The 19,315-nt window shown below is 49.4% G+C and overlaps 1 protein-coding gene across 3 annotated transcripts; it reads right to left on the bottom strand.

The window, feature by feature from the left end:
- Positions 1-19: 19 nt before the first annotated feature.
- LOC145467096 (uncharacterized) lies at positions 20-19,314 on the bottom strand. Of its 3 annotated transcripts, none has more exons than XM_081450625.1 (3): positions 3,486-5,067; positions 1,853-2,747; positions 21-1,512 (listed from the first exon to the last, which is right to left on the bottom strand). In XM_081450625.1, exons 2-3 carry the CDS (start codon positions 2,738-2,740, stop codon positions 1,081-1,083), a joined length of 1,320 nt encoding a protein of 439 aa, XP_081306751.1. In that variant the 5' UTR covers positions 2,741-2,747; positions 3,486-5,067; the 3' UTR covers positions 21-1,080. The 3 variants fall into 3 exon arrangements, with proteins under 3 accessions (XP_081306749.1, XP_081306751.1, XP_081306750.1); XM_081450624.1 differs by lacking the exon at positions 3,486-5,067 and adding an exon at positions 18,833-19,314 and having other exon boundaries at positions 22-1,512; XM_081450623.1 differs by lacking the exon at positions 3,486-5,067 and having other exon boundaries at positions 20-1,512; positions 1,853-3,199.
- Position 19,315: the final 1 nt, after the last annotated feature.

Genomic DNA, 19,315 nt, shown 5'->3' with positions numbered 1-19,315 from the left:
TAATTATGCTAAATGATTGTGCCAATAATTTAAATTTGTTATACTTAATTACAAATAAGCACAAATTAAATATGTAATTTTTTCTTTCCCTACTAGACTAGAATGATTTAACACATTCTTTCTTTTCTATCTACAAAAAATTATAGACATAATGTACATTGAATACTAACAACCTATGTGTACTGAATGTTTAAATGTTCATGTAATTAGAAATCTCTTCAACTTGCTAGAAAACAACAAAGAACTCTAAAACTACTTGGACTGGGTGTACTGCATAGCAGTTCCTCTTGTTAACCCTTTAGTCCCTTTGCATTGTCGATATTTTATAATTTGTTAAAAATCCTCCTAGAGGTCTACTGTGACTCATCTGACGTAGGGTTCAGCAGTTCAGCACAAATGATTTCATATTTAATTCTAATCAGCATATTCTAAAATTTCTAAAAATTGTTCTACAATTAAATGATGCTGTAAAATTGTGAAAGTAACAATAGGTAACGAAACGTGCCAAATGATATAATATCCAGTTTTTTTGTAGTTTGATACTGACATCTCTAAATTTACTTCACACAATCATGATGAGGTTAGCTATAAAAGATCCGCTTTAAATAGACTGCTTTTGTGTTTATTTCGAGGGCCATTAGTTTATCAGTTTTGTTACTGTCAAATGTTACCCTCTCCAATAAATTCTACTACCACTACTACTACTAGTCTGTTTTTCTCTCAAAATTCAGCGTAGGTTATGAGGTGAGATGCTTTAGCCTTCTTGGCCATACCGCTCTTGTCTCACCTTCCTCCCTACTCAGCCAGAGCCATAGCATTGCATTCACGATAGCTAAACACTCATTCAAGTGACCCTTAGAGAAAAACTGGCTGCCAGCAGACTAGCTATAAAGGTTAATGTACCACAACCAAAATGTTCAGTGAAACTCTGCTACAACAAAAGAAAATACTGGGAATCCAAATTTAACTACCAATTCTAAGGCCTTTTAGACTCATCTCATTTTATCACATGTAATGCAATGTCACTAAATATAACAATAAATGTGCTAGAGTTAATAGAACCAGTTAGTTTCCAAACGGTCAGTAAAGCTCAGTAAAAGAGTCACTGTTGCTAGATATCTCGTGTTGATCCAAGTGGTCATCAACTGATGCCCTCCTGTTGGCAATTTCTTTTAGTCCAGAAATAAGGTCATTGAACAGGCTTTGTCTTCGCTTACCATAAGCTTGCCCTCCCGGTTCTAGCTTCAGCGGTTCTGAAGAGAAGTGGCCCACCTCAAATGCCACAACAGCAGCATGATCTAACTTCCCTGGCAACTCACACATCTGCTGCGAAATGTTTTGCTCTCTAGCTCTGCGAAGTTCCTTATTTGATGCAACCAGGTTGTGATCATCACGTCTGACTTGTTCCAGGAAAGAGCGCTTTTTCTGAGTGGATTTACACACATGTGAAATGAGCTTTGCACAGACTGCCATCGCTGATACTTGATCTTCAGGTCCTTCTTCCTGGATAACCTGCGTGAACAAAAGATAATTCAGTGATTGCTGGTATATCATAAACACACAAGTCCTAAAAGGGGCTTGTTGCCAATGGTGCCATGCCCAAGTATCTCTGTTTCCAATCGTCCCTTTGCAGTATGCCTTGCTTGAAGAGACTTTAGTTAAGTTGTGGCCAGATGGGGCAGTAGAGCCAACATGACTTGAAATTATTGGATATCAGAACAGCAGAAACAGCTTTGGATTGGCTTATTGAAAACTTGGGTTTCTTTAAGGGTGGCTATCAGCTAGATGCAGTAATTGAATGCACTTTGAGCTTGCGACTGAGAGGTATTAACTTTTCCCTATCTACATATACCTTAGTCATGTCATCCAGCATGGTCTTGTGTCTCGCTATTGGTGGGTCATATGCTTGATGCTGGGGAATGCCATGGTCGCCAGGAATCTCACAAAGTGTACACGGCACAATTATGGGATCAAAGTTATCGGAAATGCCGTCACTTGTGAGGAAGACAATGTCTCCAGAGTCAAGAACAGTAAATGAGAAAGTCAGATTTCTCAAGTCTGGATTGTAACCATCAACAGGGCCAAGGGATCCCCCTGGGTTACTCATGTCTCTTTCCTCGTTGTCATAGTGTGAACCGATGGTCACTTCTTGTACACCTTTACTCGTCTTGTATGTAAATGCAAGGCTGTCACCAACATTGACTACACAGAGACCCCACCTTTCACTAGCTTTAAGTTGACAAATGACAGCTACACACAAAGTCGTTGTTGTTGCGTTGTTGTCCTTGATGAACTCCTGTGCATGGTGAAATGCGTTAAGTAGAATACTCAAAATATCACAAGTAGTGTTTGCCGTGTATAAATGACTGCTTAAATATTGTAAACAGCCTGCAACAGCACAACGAGCAGCAAGTCTTGACTTTTCACCCCAACCTACGCCATCAGCTAATGCTAGAATGCTACTGTTTTCTCCAGCTACCACTGCATAGACATCAGCAATTGGGTCTCCAGAAGTGTAGGTTGTAACAGGATCACATTCGTACAATGAGGTTCCAATACCATAAGCTCGAGGTTGCCGCTCTGTCCATCTGCCAAAGGGTTCATGGCCTGGAGGGATGTTCCTAACACCCTCTTTAGGTCCTGTAGCTGCAGCAAATATTTTTCTACTGAGTGGTACAATTTTGTGGCATGGGAGGTCGCAGTAGCGCTTACTCCAGTGTACTTCATTTTGCCACACCATTATTTCTCTAACAGACGAAAAAGAAAAAGGCGAAAAGTTAAAATTTCCACAGCCTGACATGTACAAATACACTTCACATCCTTCCGCACGGCAGGGATTTTTTTTCCAAGACCCCACCACCACTCAGGAAATTCCAATTACGTTTGATACATTTCTTTAAATGTTTTGGTCTTAGAGAACCCCCCACCCCCCAGGAAATTCCAATCCCTTCTATGGGGGAGTATGAATATTTTCTGGAACTTCACAATGTCAAAAAAAATTAACAAAAAATAGAAACACGGCTTTCAAATTAATTTATTATTATTATTGGTTTGTTTTTTTGTTTTGTTTTGTTTTGTTTTTGTTTTGTTTTGTTTTTCTTTTGATTAATGGAGGACCCGGAAGTGCCTCGGTTCGGCTGTTGCTCCAGTACTCGGACTGAAGAAGACATTTGCATGAATGTTCCACAAAACACAAACAGTCCTTAGGCAATAAATACCTCGGCAATAAAATATTACCCGTGTATTTAATACTGCATGTTCAAAATGGTAGCTGCAAGCCTGTTTTCTTGAACATATTGCCGTTTCTTAGATGGGCAACTAACGAAAACTTTACTGAGGTTGCAGAGAAGGTGTTTTTAAGGGGAAGTTCAGAAATGTAGCTTAAATTTTGCGTCTGGGAAACGAGTTTTGTTCGCACGAAAATAGGTCATTCTATAGGCACACATGGCAACTATTGACCAAACAGTTCAAATCATTAATCCTACCTTGTTTGTCATGAAGCAGTATTGAAGTAAAGGAAAGTGTTCACCCAGACTATAGAGACTACAGCGAAATGGTACCAGCCTCTGCGAGGAGCCAAGTTGTTCAGTTCGATAACTGAGAAACTGTAATCCAGTATTATAAGGCGGTAGAGGCTCTAAGTTCTCGCTGCAAATGTTTTGTTCCGTTTAAGACACGTCGACGTCAAAACTGGCTATATATCACCTAAACAAAACCCGCTCGTGGAATAATTGCAATCACGTTTCGTATCAGGACCGGACTCGCATGTAGTCACGCAATGAAAAAATGCGCTCACATGTTTCGTTGCCGTGACTTGTTTGGTTCTCGTGTATCGAGTAAAATCGCGCTTTTGGTTTCACATGTTGGTCACGCTAACATTAATTGCACTCACGTTTTTTCCGTGGAGTGACATTCCTGAGTTTCGAAAACAACAATTTACCCAGACAAGAACATCAGTTCTTTCAGATTGTTTACTTTTACAAATTTACAGGGGCTAGTAAGAGTATTAAAGGCTTATAAAATACTGTGCGCCGACACGAATTGAAAATAACCAGGACTTTAAAAACAGTTACACACTTTGACACAGTTATAAATGGTCTGCTATGACTTGTTCAACAAAGAAAAGCAATATATCTTATTCAAAAGGAAATGACTGAAACCTACCTTTTTTGCTTGAAAAATTTCCCCAGCCAGGGAAGAATTTGTTTCGATGTTGGTCCTGCTAGAACGTACGATTTAAAGCCGAAGCTTTCTGTGCCCCGAGTTTAATTTATTGCTCCGTATAAACTTTTATGCTAAAAGGTATACTGCTATCGTAAATACTGGCTTTTGACTGATTGGAAGCAGATCAATTTATTCTGTGGGTTATTACCCTTCTGCGGATTAAATTGTATCGATAGCAAAATTGAAAGCGAGTGTCCCACACAAAACTTGCAGGTTCGGGGTCGTTTCAGACAAACAAAAGGCTAGTTATGAAGAAGCAGCAATCAACAGACACACGAAAAAAACTGTTTTTTGAGTTTTTCCGACCACGTAAAATTACGAAGATCAATCGATATTTCGTGGTTATCTTTAATAAAACCATTATTGCACTGCTGCCTGCTGGATATTAGTCTTTCATCTCGTATCCAACGCGCGGGCGTGGAATAACTGTGAAATCGCTCAAATGTAGTCACGTCAAGTGAAAACTGCACACACAATTTCTGTCAGCACAATCTACCAAAAAAGGAAGTGTTTAAATGTAGTAAAGCAAGAAAAATTTTGCTTATAAATTTTCAAAAATGGAGAATAATAATAATAGAGGTTTTGCTTAACTTTTGCGTGGATTTGCTAGTCCCACAAATCAGCGATGAAGGAAGACACTGGAAATCGCGTTTTTAGACCAATTTATCCAAGAGAAAAGAGTAATAATATTTAACTTTATCACGGTTTTGAAAGCCATCTTGACGATTAGGACTAAACAACGTCAGAAATTACAGTGTTTGTATGGGAATCCGATGGCAAATAATTTTCATAAAAATATAATTATGAAGAATTATGAATAGCAAAGTTAAGATATTAGACATTTGACAATATATATATATATATATATATATATATATATTTTTTTTTTTTTTTTTTTTTTTTTTCGCAAACGAGTGCCCGGCTCACAAGTTCGCGCCACTTTGCATTGGAGAAAAATCCTAGACAAACGTATTGAAAATTAAAAACGCGACTGTACGCTTTTTAGCTCAGCTACATACCTGAAACTTAGTTAATGCGAATCCTTTGCGTATATATATATATATATATATATATATATATATATATATATATATATATATATATATATATATATATATATATATATATATATATGTCTGAATTTATGAAAACCGTGTCAAATTTGGGGCAAAACTTTCGCGCCTGCCTGCCGGCGATAGCCGGCAGGGAGGCCTTTGCGGTGCTTGAAAAGCCAGGGGGGCTTCCGTCAAGCAGGGTGGGGGAAGATAGCCCTGGGACCTGGCTACCCGCTGATACCAAGCGGGGCTGCCAGGAGCTAACCCCAGGGGGGTGGGGTGGGTCACAGAGACAGGCACATTCCTCAGTTAAAACTGCTCATTTTCTTTGCAGGACAGCCTCGGCCGGCAATGCCCTGCAGTCTTAGGGGCTGGCAGCCAGCCAGCCAGACACAAGCGAGGTGGGTGAGTAGGCTGTGTGTTGACAGAGTGCCTGTGGTTGATCGAGTGAAAAAGCCTGTGTATTTTCTTGGAAAAGTGTCAGGGTGGTTGTGTTGAAATTAGCACGGTTTTCATAAATCCAGACATATATTGGGGCAGAATGATTTAGGGGGGGCTCCAGTTTAGCTGCTGTGGCCCCAAACCAGTCATGGGAATCACTTCCAGCCGGCAGGTGCATGCTGGGGGCATTTCCCGGGCATTCCCCGCCAATATATGTCTGAATTTATGAAAACCGTGTCAAATTTGGGGCAAAACTTTCGCGCCTGCCTGCCGGCGATAGCCGGCAGGGAGGCCTTTGCGGTGCTTGAAAAGCCAGGGGGGCTTCCGTCAAGCAGGGTGGGGGAAGATAGCCCTGGGACCTGGCTACCCGCTGATACCAAGCGGGGCTGCCAGGAGCTAACCCCAGGGGGGTGGGGTGGGTCACAGAGACAGGCACATTCCTCAGTTAAAACTGCTCATTTTCTTTGCAGGACAGCCTCGGCCGGCAATGCCCTGCAGTCTTAGGGGCTGGCAGCCAGCCAGCCAGACACAAGCGAGGTGGGTGAGTAGGCTGTGTGTTGACAGAGTGCCTGTGGTTGATCGAGTGAAAAAGCCTGTGTATTTTCTTGGAAAAGTGTCAGGGTGGTTGTGTTGAAATTAGCACGGTTTTCATAAATCCAGACATATATTGGGGCAGAATGATTTAGGGGGGGCTCCAGTTTAGCTGCTGTGGCCCCAAACCAGTCATGGGAATCACTTCCAGCCGGCAGGTGCATGCTGGGGGCATTTCCCGGGCATTCCCCGCCAATATATGTCTGAATTTATGAAAACCGTGTCAAATTTGGGGCAAAACTTTCGCGCCTGCCTGCCGGCGATAGCCGGCAGGGAGGCCTTTGCGGTGCTTGAAAAGCCAGGGGGGCTTCCGTCAAGCAGGGTGGGGGAAGATAGCCCTGGGACCTGGCTACCCGCTGATACCAAGCGGGGCTGCCAGGAGCTAACCCCAGGGGGGTGGGGTGGGTCACAGAGACAGGCACATTCCTCAGTTAAAACTGCTCATTTTCTTTGCAGGACAGCCTCGGCCGGCAATGCCCTGCAGTCTTAGGGGCTGGCAGCCAGCCAGCCAGACACAAGCGAGGTGGGTGAGTAGGCTGTGTGTTGACAGAGTGCCTGTGGTTGATCGAGTGAAAAAGCCTGTGTATTTTCTTGGAAAAGTGTCAGGGTGGTTGTGTTGAAATTAGCACGGTTTTCATAAATCCAGACATATATTGGGGCAGAATGATTTAGGGGGGGCTCCAGTTTAGCTGCTGTGGCCCCAAACCAGTCATGGGAATCACTTCCAGCCGGCAGGTGCATGCTGGGGGCATTTCCCGGGCATTCCCCGCCAATATATGTCTGAATTTATGAAAACCGTGTCAAATTTGGGGCAAAACTTTCGCGCCTGCCTGCCGGCGATAGCCGGCAGGGAGGCCTTTGCGGTGCTTGAAAAGCCAGGGGGGCTTCCGTCAAGCAGGGTGGGGGAAGATAGCCCTGGGACCTGGCTACCCGCTGATACCAAGCGGGGCTGCCAGGAGCTAACCCCAGGGGGGTGGGGTGGGTCACAGAGACAGGCACATTCCTCAGTTAAAACTGCTCATTTTCTTTGCAGGACAGCCTCGGCCGGCAATGCCCTGCAGTCTTAGGGGCTGGCAGCCAGCCAGCCAGACACAAGCGAGGTGGGTGAGTAGGCTGTGTGTTGACAGAGTGCCTGTGGTTGATCGAGTGAAAAAGCCTGTGTATTTTCTTGGAAAAGTGTCAGGGTGGTTGTGTTGAAATTAGCACGGTTTTCATAAATCCAGACATATATTGGGGCAGAATGATTTAGGGGGGGCTCCAGTTTAGCTGCTGTGGCCCCAAACCAGTCATGGGAATCACTTCCAGCCGGCAGGTGCATGCTGGGGGCATTTCCCGGGCATTCCCCGCCAATATATGTCTGAATTTATGAAAACCGTGTCAAATTTGGGGCAAAACTTTCGCGCCTGCCTGCCGGCGATAGCCGGCAGGGAGGCCTTTGCGGTGCTTGAAAAGCCAGGGGGGCTTCCGTCAAGCAGGGTGGGGGAAGATAGCCCTGGGACCTGGCTACCCGCTGATACCAAGCGGGGCTGCCAGGAGCTAACCCCAGGGGGGTGGGGTGGGTCACAGAGACAGGCACATTCCTCAGTTAAAACTGCTCATTTTCTTTGCAGGACAGCCTCGGCCGGCAATGCCCTGCAGTCTTAGGGGCTGGCAGCCAGCCAGCCAGACACAAGCGAGGTGGGTGAGTAGGCTGTGTGTTGACAGAGTGCCTGTGGTTGATCGAGTGAAAAAGCCTGTGTATTTTCTTGGAAAAGTGTCAGGGTGGTTGTGTTGAAATTAGCACGGTTTTCATAAATCCAGACATATATTGGGGCAGAATGATTTAGGGGGGGCTCCAGTTTAGCTGCTGTGGCCCCAAACCAGTCATGGGAATCACTTCCAGCCGGCAGGTGCATGCTGGGGGCATTTCCCGGGCATTCCCCGCCAATATATGTCTGAATTTATGAAAACCGTGTCAAATTTGGGGCAAAACTTTCGCACCTGCCTGCCGGCGATAGCCGGCAGGGAGGCCTTTGCGGTGCTTGAAAAGCCAGGAGGGCTTCCGTCAAGCAGGGTGGGGGAAGATAGCCCTGGGACCTGGCTACCCGCTGATACCAAGCGGGGCTGCCAGGAGCTAACCCCAGGGGGGTGGGGTGGGTCACAGAGACAGGCACATTCCTCAGTTAAAACTGCTCATTTTCTTTGCAGGACAGCCTCGGCCGGCAATGCCCTGCAGTCTTAGGGGCTGGCAGCCAGCCAGCCAGACACAAGCGAGGTGGGTGAGTAGGCTGTGTGTTGACAGAGTGCCTGTGGTTGATCGAGTGAAAAAGCCTGTGTATTTTCTTGGAAAAGTGTCAGGGTGGTTGTGTTGAAATTAGCACGGTTTTCATAAATCCAGACATATATTGGGGCAGAATGATTTAGGGGGGGCTCCAGTTTAGCTGCTGTGGCCCCAAACCAGTCATGGGAATCACTTCCAGCCGGCAGGTGCATGCTGGGGGCATTTCCCGGGCATTCCCCGCCAATATATGTCTGAATTTATGAAAACCGTGTCAAATTTGGGGCAAAACTTTCGCGCCTGCCTGCCGGCGATAGCCGGCAGGGAGGCCTTTGCGGTGCTTGAAAAGCCAGGGGGGCTTCCGTCAAGCAGGGTGGGGGAAGATAGCCCTGGGACCTGGCTACCCGCTGATACCAAGCGGGGCTGCCAGGAGCTAACCCCAGGGGGGTGGGGTGGGTCACAGAGACAGGCACATTCCTCAGTTAAAACTGCTCATTTTCTTTGCAGGACAGCCTCGGCCGGCAATGCCCTGCAGTCTTAGGGGCTGGCAGCCAGCCAGCCAGACACAAGCGAGGTGGGTGAGTAGGCTGTGTGTTGACAGAGTGCCTGTGGTTGATCGAGTGAAAAAGCCTGTGTATTTTCTTGGAAAAGTGTCAGGGTGGTTGTGTTGAAATTAGCACGGTTTTCATAAATCCAGACATATATTGGGGCAGAATGATTTAGGGGGGGCTCCAGTTTAGCTGCTGTGGCCCCAAACCAGTCATGGGAATCACTTCCAGCCGGCAGGTGCATGCTGGGGGCATTTCCCGGGCATTCCCCGCCAATATATGTCTGAATTTATGAAAACCGTGTCAAATTTGGGGCAAAACTTTCGCGCCTGCCTGCCGGCGATAGCCGGCAGGGAGGCCTTTGCGGTGCTTGAAAAGCCAGGGGGGCTTCCGTCAAGCAGGGTGGGGGAAGATAGCCCTGGGACCTGGCTACCCGCTGATACCAAGCGGGGCTGCCAGGAGCTAACCCCAGGGGGGTGGGGTGGGTCACAGAGACAGGCACATTCCTCAGTTAAAACTGCTCATTTTCTTTGCAGGACAGCCTCGGCCGGCAATGCCCTGCAGTCTTAGGGGCTGGCAGCCAGCCAGCCAGACACAAGCGAGGTGGGTGAGTAGGCTGTGTGTTGACAGAGTGCCTGTGGTTGATCGAGTGAAAAAGCCTGTGTATTTTCTTGGAAAAGTGTCAGGGTGGTTGTGTTGAAATTAGCACGGTTTTCATAAATCCAGACATATATTGGGGCAGAATGATTTAGGGGGGGCTCCAGTTTAGCTGCTGTGGCCCCAAACCAGTCATGGGAATCACTTCCAGCCGGCAGGTGCATGCTGGGGGCATTTCCCGGGCATTCCCCGCCAATATATGTCTGAATTTATGAAAACCGTGTCAAATTTGGGGCAAAACTTTCGCGCCTGCCTGCCGGCGATAGCCGGCAGGGAGGCCTTTGCGGTGCTTGAAAAGCCAGGGGGGCTTCCGTCAAGCAGGGTGGGGGAAGATAGCCCTGGGACCTGGCTACCCGCTGATACCAAGCGGGGCTGCCAGGAGCTAACCCCAGGGGGGTGGGGTGGGTCACAGAGACAGGCACATTCCTCAGTTAAAACTGCTCATTTTCTTTGCAGGACAGCCTCGGCCGGCAATGCCCTGCAGTCTTAGGGGCTGGCAGCCAGCCAGCCAGACACAAGCGAGGTGGGTGAGTAGGCTGTGTGTTGACAGAGTGCCTGTGGTTGATCGAGTGAAAAAGCCTGTGTATTTTCTTGGAAAAGTGTCAGGGTGGTTGTGTTGAAATTAGCACGGTTTTCATAAATCCAGACATATATTGGGGCAGAATGATTTAGGGGGGGCTCCAGTTTAGCTGCTGTGGCCCCAAACCAGTCATGGGAATCACTTCCAGCCGGCAGGTGCATGCTGGGGGCATTTCCCGGGCATTCCCCGCCAATATATGTCTGAATTTATGAAAACCGTGTCAAATTTGGGGCAAAACTTTCGCGCCTGCCTGCCGGCGATAGCCGGCAGGGAGGCCTTTGCGGTGCTTGAAAAGCCAGGGGGGCTTCCGTCAAGCAGGGTGGGGGAAGATAGCCCTGGGACCTGGCTACCCGCTGATACCAAGCGGGGCTGCCAGGAGCTAACCCCAGGGGGGTGGGGTGGGTCACAGAGACAGGCACATTCCTCAGTTAAAACTGCTCATTTTCTTTGCAGGACAGCCTCGGCCGGCAATGCCCTGCAGTCTTAGGGGCTGGCAGCCAGCCAGCCAGACACAAGCGAGGTGGGTGAGTAGGCTGTGTGTTGACAGAGTGCCTGTGGTTGATCGAGTGAAAAAGCCTGTGTATTTTCTTGGAAAAGTGTCAGGGTGGTTGTGTTGAAATTAGCACGGTTTTCATAAATCCAGACATATATTGGGGCAGAATGATTTAGGGGGGGCTCCAGTTTAGCTGCTGTGGCCCCAAACCAGTCATGGGAATCACTTCCAGCCGGCAGGTGCATGCTGGGGGCATTTCCCGGGCATTCCCCGCCAATATATGTCTGAATTTATGAAAACCGTGTCAAATTTGGGGCAAAACTTTCGCACCTGCCTGCCGGCGATAGCCGGCAGGGAGGCCTTTGCGGTGCTTGAAAAGCCAGGAGGGCTTCCGTCAAGCAGGGTGGGGGAAGATAGCCCTGGGACCTGGCTACCCGCTGATACCAAGCGGGGCTGCCAGGAGCTAACCCCAGGGGGGTGGGGTGGGTCACAGAGACAGGCACATTCCTCAGTTAAAACTGCTCATTTTCTTTGCAGGACAGCCTCGGCCGGCAATGCCCTGCAGTCTTAGGGGCTGGCAGCCAGCCAGCCAGACACAAGCGAGGTGGGTGAGTAGGCTGTGTGTTGACAGAGTGCCTGTGGTTGATCGAGTGAAAAAGCCTGTGTATTTTCTTGGAAAAGTGTCAGGGTGGTTGTGTTGAAATTAGCACGGTTTTCATAAATCCAGACATATATTGGGGCAGAATGATTTAGGGGGGGCTCCAGTTTAGCTGCTGTGGCCCCAAACCAGTCATGGGAATCACTTCCAGCCGGCAGGTGCATGCTGGGGGCATTTCCCGGGCATTCCCCGCCAATATATGTCTGAATTTATGAAAACCGTGTCAAATTTGGGGCAAAACTTTCGCGCCTGCCTGCCGGCGATAGCCGGCAGGGAGGCCTTTGCGGTGCTTGAAAAGCCAGGGGGGCTTCCGTCAAGCAGGGTGGGGGAAGATAGCCCTGGGACCTGGCTACCCGCTGATACCAAGCGGGGCTGCCAGGAGCTAACCCCAGGGGGGTGGGGTGGGTCACAGAGACAGGCACATTCCTCAGTTAAAACTGCTCATTTTCTTTGCAGGACAGCCTCGGCCGGCAATGCCCTGCAGTCTTAGGGGCTGGCAGCCAGCCAGCCAGACACAAGCGAGGTGGGTGAGTAGGCTGTGTGTTGACAGAGTGCCTGTGGTTGATCGAGTGAAAAAGCCTGTGTATTTTCTTGGAAAAGTGTCAGGGTGGTTGTGTTGAAATTAGCACGGTTTTCATAAATCCAGACATATATTGGGGCAGAATGATTTAGGGGGGGCTCCAGTTTAGCTGCTGTGGCCCCAAACCAGTCATGGGAATCACTTCCAGCCGGCAGGTGCATGCTGGGGGCATTTCCCGGGCATTCCCCGCCAATATATGTCTGAATTTATGAAAACCGTGTCAAATTTGGGGCAAAACTTTCGCGCCTGCCTGCCGGCGATAGCCGGCAGGGAGGCCTTTGCGGTGCTTGAAAAGCCAGGGGGGCTTCCGTCAAGCAGGGTGGGGGAAGATAGCCCTGGGACCTGGCTACCCGCTGATACCAAGCGGGGCTGCCAGGAGCTAACCCCAGGGGGGTGGGGTGGGTCACAGAGACAGGCACATTCCTCAGTTAAAACTGCTCATTTTCTTTGCAGGACAGCCTCGGCCGGCAATGCCCTGCAGTCTTAGGGGCTGGCAGCCAGCCAGCCAGACACAAGCGAGGTGGGTGAGTAGGCTGTGTGTTGACAGAGTGCCTGTGGTTGATCGAGTGAAAAAGCCTGTGTATTTTCTTGGAAAAGTGTCAGGGTGGTTGTGTTGAAATTAGCACGGTTTTCATAAATCCAGACATATATTGGGGCAGAATGATTTAGGGGGGGCTCCAGTTTAGCTGCTGTGGCCCCAAACCAGTCATGGGAATCACTTCCAGCCGGCAGGTGCATGCTGGGGGCATTTCCCGGGCATTCCCCGCCAATATATGTCTGAATTTATGAAAACCGTGTCAAATTTGGGGCAAAACTTTCGCGCCTGCCTGCCGGCGATAGCCAGCAGGGAGGCCTTTGCGGTGCTTGAAAAGCCAGGGGGGCTTCCGTCAAGCAGGGTGGGGGAAGATAGCCCTGGGACCTGGCTACCCGCTGATACCAAGCGGGGCTGCCAGGAGCTAACCCCAGGGGGGTGGGGTGGGTCACAGAGACAGGCACATTCCTCAGTTAAAACTGCTCATTTTCTTTGCAGGACAGCCTCGGCCGGCAATGCCCTGCAGTCTTAGGGGCTGGCAGCCAGCCAGCCAGACACAAGCGAGGTGGGTGAGTAGGCTGTGTGTTGACAGAGTGCCTGTGGTTGATCGAGTGAAAAAGCCTGTGTATTTTCTTGGAAAAGTGTCAGGGTGGTTGTGTTGAAATTAGCACGGTTTTCATAAATCCAGACATATATTGGGGCAGAATGATTTAGGGGGGGCTCCAGTTTAGCTGCTGTGGCCCCAAACCAGTCATGGGAATCACTTCCAGCCGGCAGGTGCATGCTGGGGGCATTTCCCGGGCATTCCCCGCCAATATATGTCTGAATTTATGAAAACCGTGTCAAATTTGGGGCAAAACTTTCGCGCCTGCCTGCCGGCGATAGCCGGCAGGGAGGCCTTTGCGGTGCTTGAAAAGCCAGGGGGGCTTCCGTCAAGCAGGGTGGGGGAAGATAGCCCTGGGACCTGGCTACCCGCTGATACCAAGCGGGGCTGCCAGGAGCTAACCCCAGGGGGGTGGGGTGGGTCACAGAGACAGGCACATTCCTCAGTTAAAACTGCTCATTTTCTTTGCAGGACAGCCTCGGCCGGCAATGCCCTGCAGTCTTAGGGGCTGGCAGCCAGCCAGCCAGACACAAGCGAGGTGGGTGAGTAGGCTGTGTGTTGACAGAGTGCCTGTGGTTGATCGAGTGAAAAAGCCTGTGTATTTTCTTGGAAAAGTGTCAGGGTGGTTGTGTTGAAATTAGCACGGTTTTCATAAATCCAGACATATATTGGGGCAGAATGATTTAGGGGGGGCTCCAGTTTAGCTGCTGTGGCCCCAAACCAGTCATGGGAATCACTTCCAGCCGGCAGGTGCATGCTGGGGGCATTTCCCGGGCATTCCCCGCCAATATATGTCTGAATTTATGAAAACCGTGTCAAATTTGGGGCAAAACTTTCGCGCCTGCCTGCCGGCGATAGCCGGCAGGGAGGCCTTTGCGGTGCTTGAAAAGCCAGGGGGGCTTCCGTCAAGCAGGGTGGGGGAAGATAGCCCTGGGACCTGGCTACCCGCTGATACCAAGCGGGGCTGCCAGGAGCTAACCCCAGGGGGGTGGGGTGGGTCACAGAGACAGGCACATTCCTCAGTTAAAACTGCTCATTTTCTTTGCAGGACAGCCTCGGCCGGCAATGCCCTGCAGTCTTAGGGGCTGGCAGCCAGCCAGCCAGACACAAGCGAGGTGGGTGAGTAGGCTGTGTGTTGACAGAGTGCCTGTGGTTGATCGAGTGAAAAAGCCTGTGTATTTTCTTGGAAAAGTGTCAGGGTGGTTGTGTTGAAATTAGCACGGTTTTCATAAATCCAGACATATATTGGGGCAGAATGATTTAGGGGGGGCTCCAGTTTAGCTGCTGTGGCCCCAAACCAGTCATGGGAATCACTTCCAGCCGGCAGGTGCATGCTGGGGGCATTTCCCGGGCATTCCCCGCCAATATATGTCTGAATTTATGAAAACCGTGTCAAATTTGGGGCAAAACTTTCGCACCTGCCTGCCGGCGATAGCCGGCAGGGAGGCCTTTGCGGTGCTTGAAAAGCCAGGAGGGCTTCCGTCAAGCAGGGTGGGGGAAGATAGCCCTGGGACCTGGCTACCCGCTGATACCAAGCGGGGCTGCCAGGAGCTAACCCCAGGGGGGTGGGGTGGGTCACAGAGACAGGCACATTCCTCAGTTAAAACTGCTCATTTTCTTTGCAGGACAGCCTCGGCCGGCAATGCCCTGCAGTCTTAGGGGCTGGCAGCCAGCCAGCCAGACACAAGCGAGGTGGGTGAGTAGGCTGTGTGTTGACAGAGTGCCTGTGGTTGATCGAGTGAAAAAGCCTGTGTATTTTCTTGGAAAAGTGTCAGGGTGGTTGTGTTGAAATTAGCACGGTTTTCATAAATCCAGACATATATTGGGGCAGAATGATTTAGGGGGGGCTCCAGTTTAGCTGCTGTGGCCCCAAACCAGTCATGGGAATCACTTCCAGCCGGCAGGTGCATGCTGGGGGCATTTCCCGGGCATTCCCCGCCAATATATGTCTGAATTTATGAAAACCGTGTCAAATTTGGGGCAAAACTTTCGCGCCTGCCTGCCGGCGATAGCCGGCAGGGAGGCCTTTGCGGTGCTTGAAAAGCCAGGGGGGCTTCCGTCAAGCAGGGTGGGGGAAGATAGCCCTGGGACCTGGCTACCCGCTGATACCAAGCGGGGCTGCCAGGAGCTAACCCCAGGGGGGTGGGGTGGGTCACAGAGACAGGCACATTCCTCAGTTAAAACTGCTCATTTTCTTTGCAGGACAGCCTCGGCCGGCAATGCCCTGCAGTCTTAGGGGCTGGCAGCCAGCCAGCCAGACACAAGCGAGGTGGGTGAGTAGGCTGTGTGTTGACAGAGTGCCTGTGGTTGATCGAGTGAAAAAGCCTGTGTATTTTCTTGGAAAAGTGTCAGGGTGGTTGTGTTGAAATTAGCACGGTTTTCATAAATCCAGACATATATTGGGGCAGAATGATTTAGGGGGGGCTCCAGTTTAGCTGCTGTGGCCCCAAACCAGTCATGGGAATCACTTCCAGCCGGCAGGTGCATGCTGGGGGCATTTCCCGGGCATTCCCCGCCAATATATGTCTGAATTTATGAAAACCGTGTCAAATTTGGGGCAAAACTTTCGCGCCTGCCTGCCGGCGATAGCCGGCAGGGAGGCCTTTGCGGTGCTTGAAAAGCCAGGGGGGCTTCCGTCAAGCAGGGTGGGGGAAGATAGCCCTGGGACCTGGCTACCCGCTGATACCAAGCGGGGCTGCCAGGAGCTAACCCCAGGGGGGTGGGGTGGGTCACAGAGACAGGCACATTCCTCAGTTAAAACTGCTCATTTTCTTTGCAGGACAGCCTCGGCCGGCAATGCCCTGCAGTCTTAGGGGCTGGCAGCCAGCCAGCCAGACACAAGCGAGGTGGGTGAGTAGGCTGTGTGTTGACAGAGTGCCTGTGGTTGATCGAGTGAAAAAGCCTGTGTATTTTCTTGGAAAAGTGTCAGGGTGGTTGTGTTGAAATTAGCACGGTTTTCATAAATCCAGACATATATTGGGGCAGAATGATTTAGGGGGGGCTCCAGTTTAGCTGCTGTGGCCCCAAACCAGTCATGGGAATCACTTCCAGCCGGCAGGTGCATGCTGGGGGCATTTCCCGGGCATTCCCCGCCAATATATGTCTGAATTTATGAAAACCGTGTCAAATTTGGGGCAAAACTTTCGCGCCTGCCTGCCGGCGATAGCCGGCAGGGAGGCCTTTGCGGTGCTTGAAAAGCCAGGGGGGCTTCCGTCAAGCAGGGTGGGGGAAGATAGCCCTGGGACCTGGCTACCCGCTGATACCAAGCGGGGCTGCCAGGAGCTAACCCCAGGGGGGTGGGGTGGGTCACAGAGACAGGCACATTCCTCAGTTAAAACTGCTCATTTTCTTTGCAGGACAGCCTCGGCCGGCAATGCCCTGCAGTCTTAGGGGCTGGCAGCCAGCCAGCCAGACACAAGCGAGGTGGGTGAGTAGGCTGTGTGTTGACAGAGTGCCTGTGGTTGATCGAGTGAAAAAGCCTGTGTATTTTCTTGGAAAAGTGTCAGGGTGGTTGTGTTGAAATTAGCACGGTTTTCATAAATCCAGACATATATTGGGGCAGAATGATTTAGGGGGGGCTCCAGTTTAGCTGCTGTGGCCCCAAACCAGTCATGGGAATCACTTCCAGCCGGCAGGTGCATGCTGGGGGCATTTCCCGGGCATTCCCCGCCAATATATGTCTGAATTTATGAAAACCGTGTCAAATTTGGGGCAAAACTTTCGCGCCTGCCTGCCGGCGATAGCCGGCAGGGAGGCCTTTGCGGTGCTTGAAAAGCCAGGGGGGCTTCCGTCAAGCAGGGTGGGGGAAGATAGCCCTGGGACCTGGCTACCCGCTGATACCAAGCGGGGCTGCCAGGAGCTAACCCCAGGGGGGTGGGGTGGGTCACAGAGACAGGCACATTCCTCAGTTAAAACTGCTCATTTTCTTTGCAGGACAGCCTCGGCCGGCAATGCCCTGCAGTCTTAGGGGCTGGCAGCCAGCCAGCCAGACACAAGCGAGGTGGGTGAGTAGGCTGTGTGTTGACAGAGTGCCTGTGGTTGATCGAGTGAAAAAGCCTGTGTATTTTCTTGGAAAAGTGTCAGTGTGGTTGTGTTGAAATTAGCACGGTTTTCATAAATCCAGACATATATTGGGGCAGAATGATTTAGGGGGGGCTCCAGTTTAGCTGCTGTGGCCCCAAACCAGTCATGGGAATCACTTCCAGCCGGCAGGTGCATGCTGGGGGCATTTCCCGGGCATTCCCCGCCAATATATGTCTGAATTTATGAAAACCGTGTCAAATTTGGGGCAAAACTTTCGCGCCTGCCTGCCGGCGATAGCCAGCAGGGAGGCCTTTGCGGTGCTTGAAAAGCCAGGGGGGCTTCCGTCAAGCAGGGTGGGGGAAGATAGCCCTGGGACCTGGCTACCCGCTGATACCAAGCGGGGCTGCCAGGAGCTAACCCCAGGGGGGTGGGGTGGGTCACAGAGACAGGCACATTCCTCAGTTAAAACTGCTCATTTTCTTTGCAGGACAGCCTCGGCCGGCAATGCCCTGCAGTCTTAGGGGCTGGCAGCCAGCCAGCCAGACACAAGCAAGGTGGGTGAGTAGGCTGTGTGTTGACAGAGTGCCTGTGGTTGATCGAGTGAAAAAGCCTGTGTATTTTCTTGGAAAAGTGTCAGGGTGGTTGTGTTGAAATTAGCACGGTTTTCATAAATCCAGACATATATATATATATATATATATATATATATATATTTGCCATCGGATTTCCAAACAAACACTGTAATTTCTGACGCTTGTGCCTACCCGTCAAGAGGGCTTCCAAAACCGTGAAAAGTTCTCCTTCCGCATGAAACAAAATCTCGCTAACTAGCTTCACATCATTTACATGTTGATCACGCTATTATAATTACACTCACGTTTGTCCGTTACAGGATGTAAGCTGGGATGTAAGTAACTATGACTGTGCCCGAGTCTAGGAATTTCTTTCGAAAACATCAAGAATTTACTCGCAAAAGAATACTGTACATAGACTAGACAAGAATTGAAAAAGGTTTGTTAACAGTTTATACACACATGAATGGGTTTAAACAAGGAAAATCGATTTATATCACAGGCCCCCCAAGTTCAGTATGTCACACTTGTGGCTAAATAAAACTCAACGAACGTTTTATAGCATTTGTATGGGAAATTAACTTTAGGCCTAAATATACTAAAATAAAGCCAAATGAATGCGCAAATAAACTTTACTAATCTCAACATAGGGTTGACTCTCTGTCTTTGGTGCAATTTGGGCGCAATTTGTGTCCATTTTAGACCGTTTTGTGGCTTACGAATTTTTGCGATGTCGTTCACGGATGCGACATCGCAAAAATTCGTGTGCCACAAGACGGTCTAGCCCAAATCAGTGCATCAAAGACACATAGCTATAGGCAACCCTATATTTAGGTGAGTGAAGATTATTTGCACATTAATTCATAGCTTCATTTTAATTCATTTAGGTCTTAAGTTAATTTCCCATACAAATGCTACAAAGCGTTAGTTCCTCTTGTTCCGTACAATTTAGCCACAAGTCACAAACTGAGCTTGGGCGACCTGTGTTTATATCAAAAGGAGATAGTGAAAACCTACCGTTATCACTTGTAAAATTTCCTTAGCGAGGGAAGAGTTTGATTTGACGTCCACCCAACTAGGACGACTGTCTCGCGTTTACTGCTGAGTAACTGTTGACGAGAAAACTTTTTGTAACCTTTACAATCATGGTTTTGTGCCAAAAGAAAAAAAAAACGCTGAGGTCATGAACTGGAAACAGGGAAAACCGGTTTTGACGGAAATAGCTTTTAGTTTGTATATGTTATCTCATGATTTCCAGTGCAGTTTGCAGTAAATGAAATAAATAAGCAAGTAAATTTTTCAAAGGCTAAAAAACATTACACGAGCCCGTAAAGAGCGGTGGGTGTGGGTGTGGGTGTGGGTGTGTGTAGGTGTGTTGTGAGGAGGGGGGAGGGGGAAGGGAGTTTCAATTTTTTAGTCCGAAAAAATTACGAGTGCTTTATATGGCACGAGGAAGTCGTGTGATTACTTGTTAATAATACGAGTCAACCAAAATCGATT

This window comes from Orbicella franksi, chromosome 14, assembly GCF_964199315.1.
Source record: "Orbicella franksi chromosome 14, jaOrbFran1.1, whole genome shotgun sequence".
Taxonomy (NCBI): domain Eukaryota; kingdom Metazoa; phylum Cnidaria; class Anthozoa; order Scleractinia; family Merulinidae; genus Orbicella; species Orbicella franksi.
Note: the sequence above shows the minus strand (reverse complement) of the source record. Positions and strands in the feature narration are given on the sequence as shown.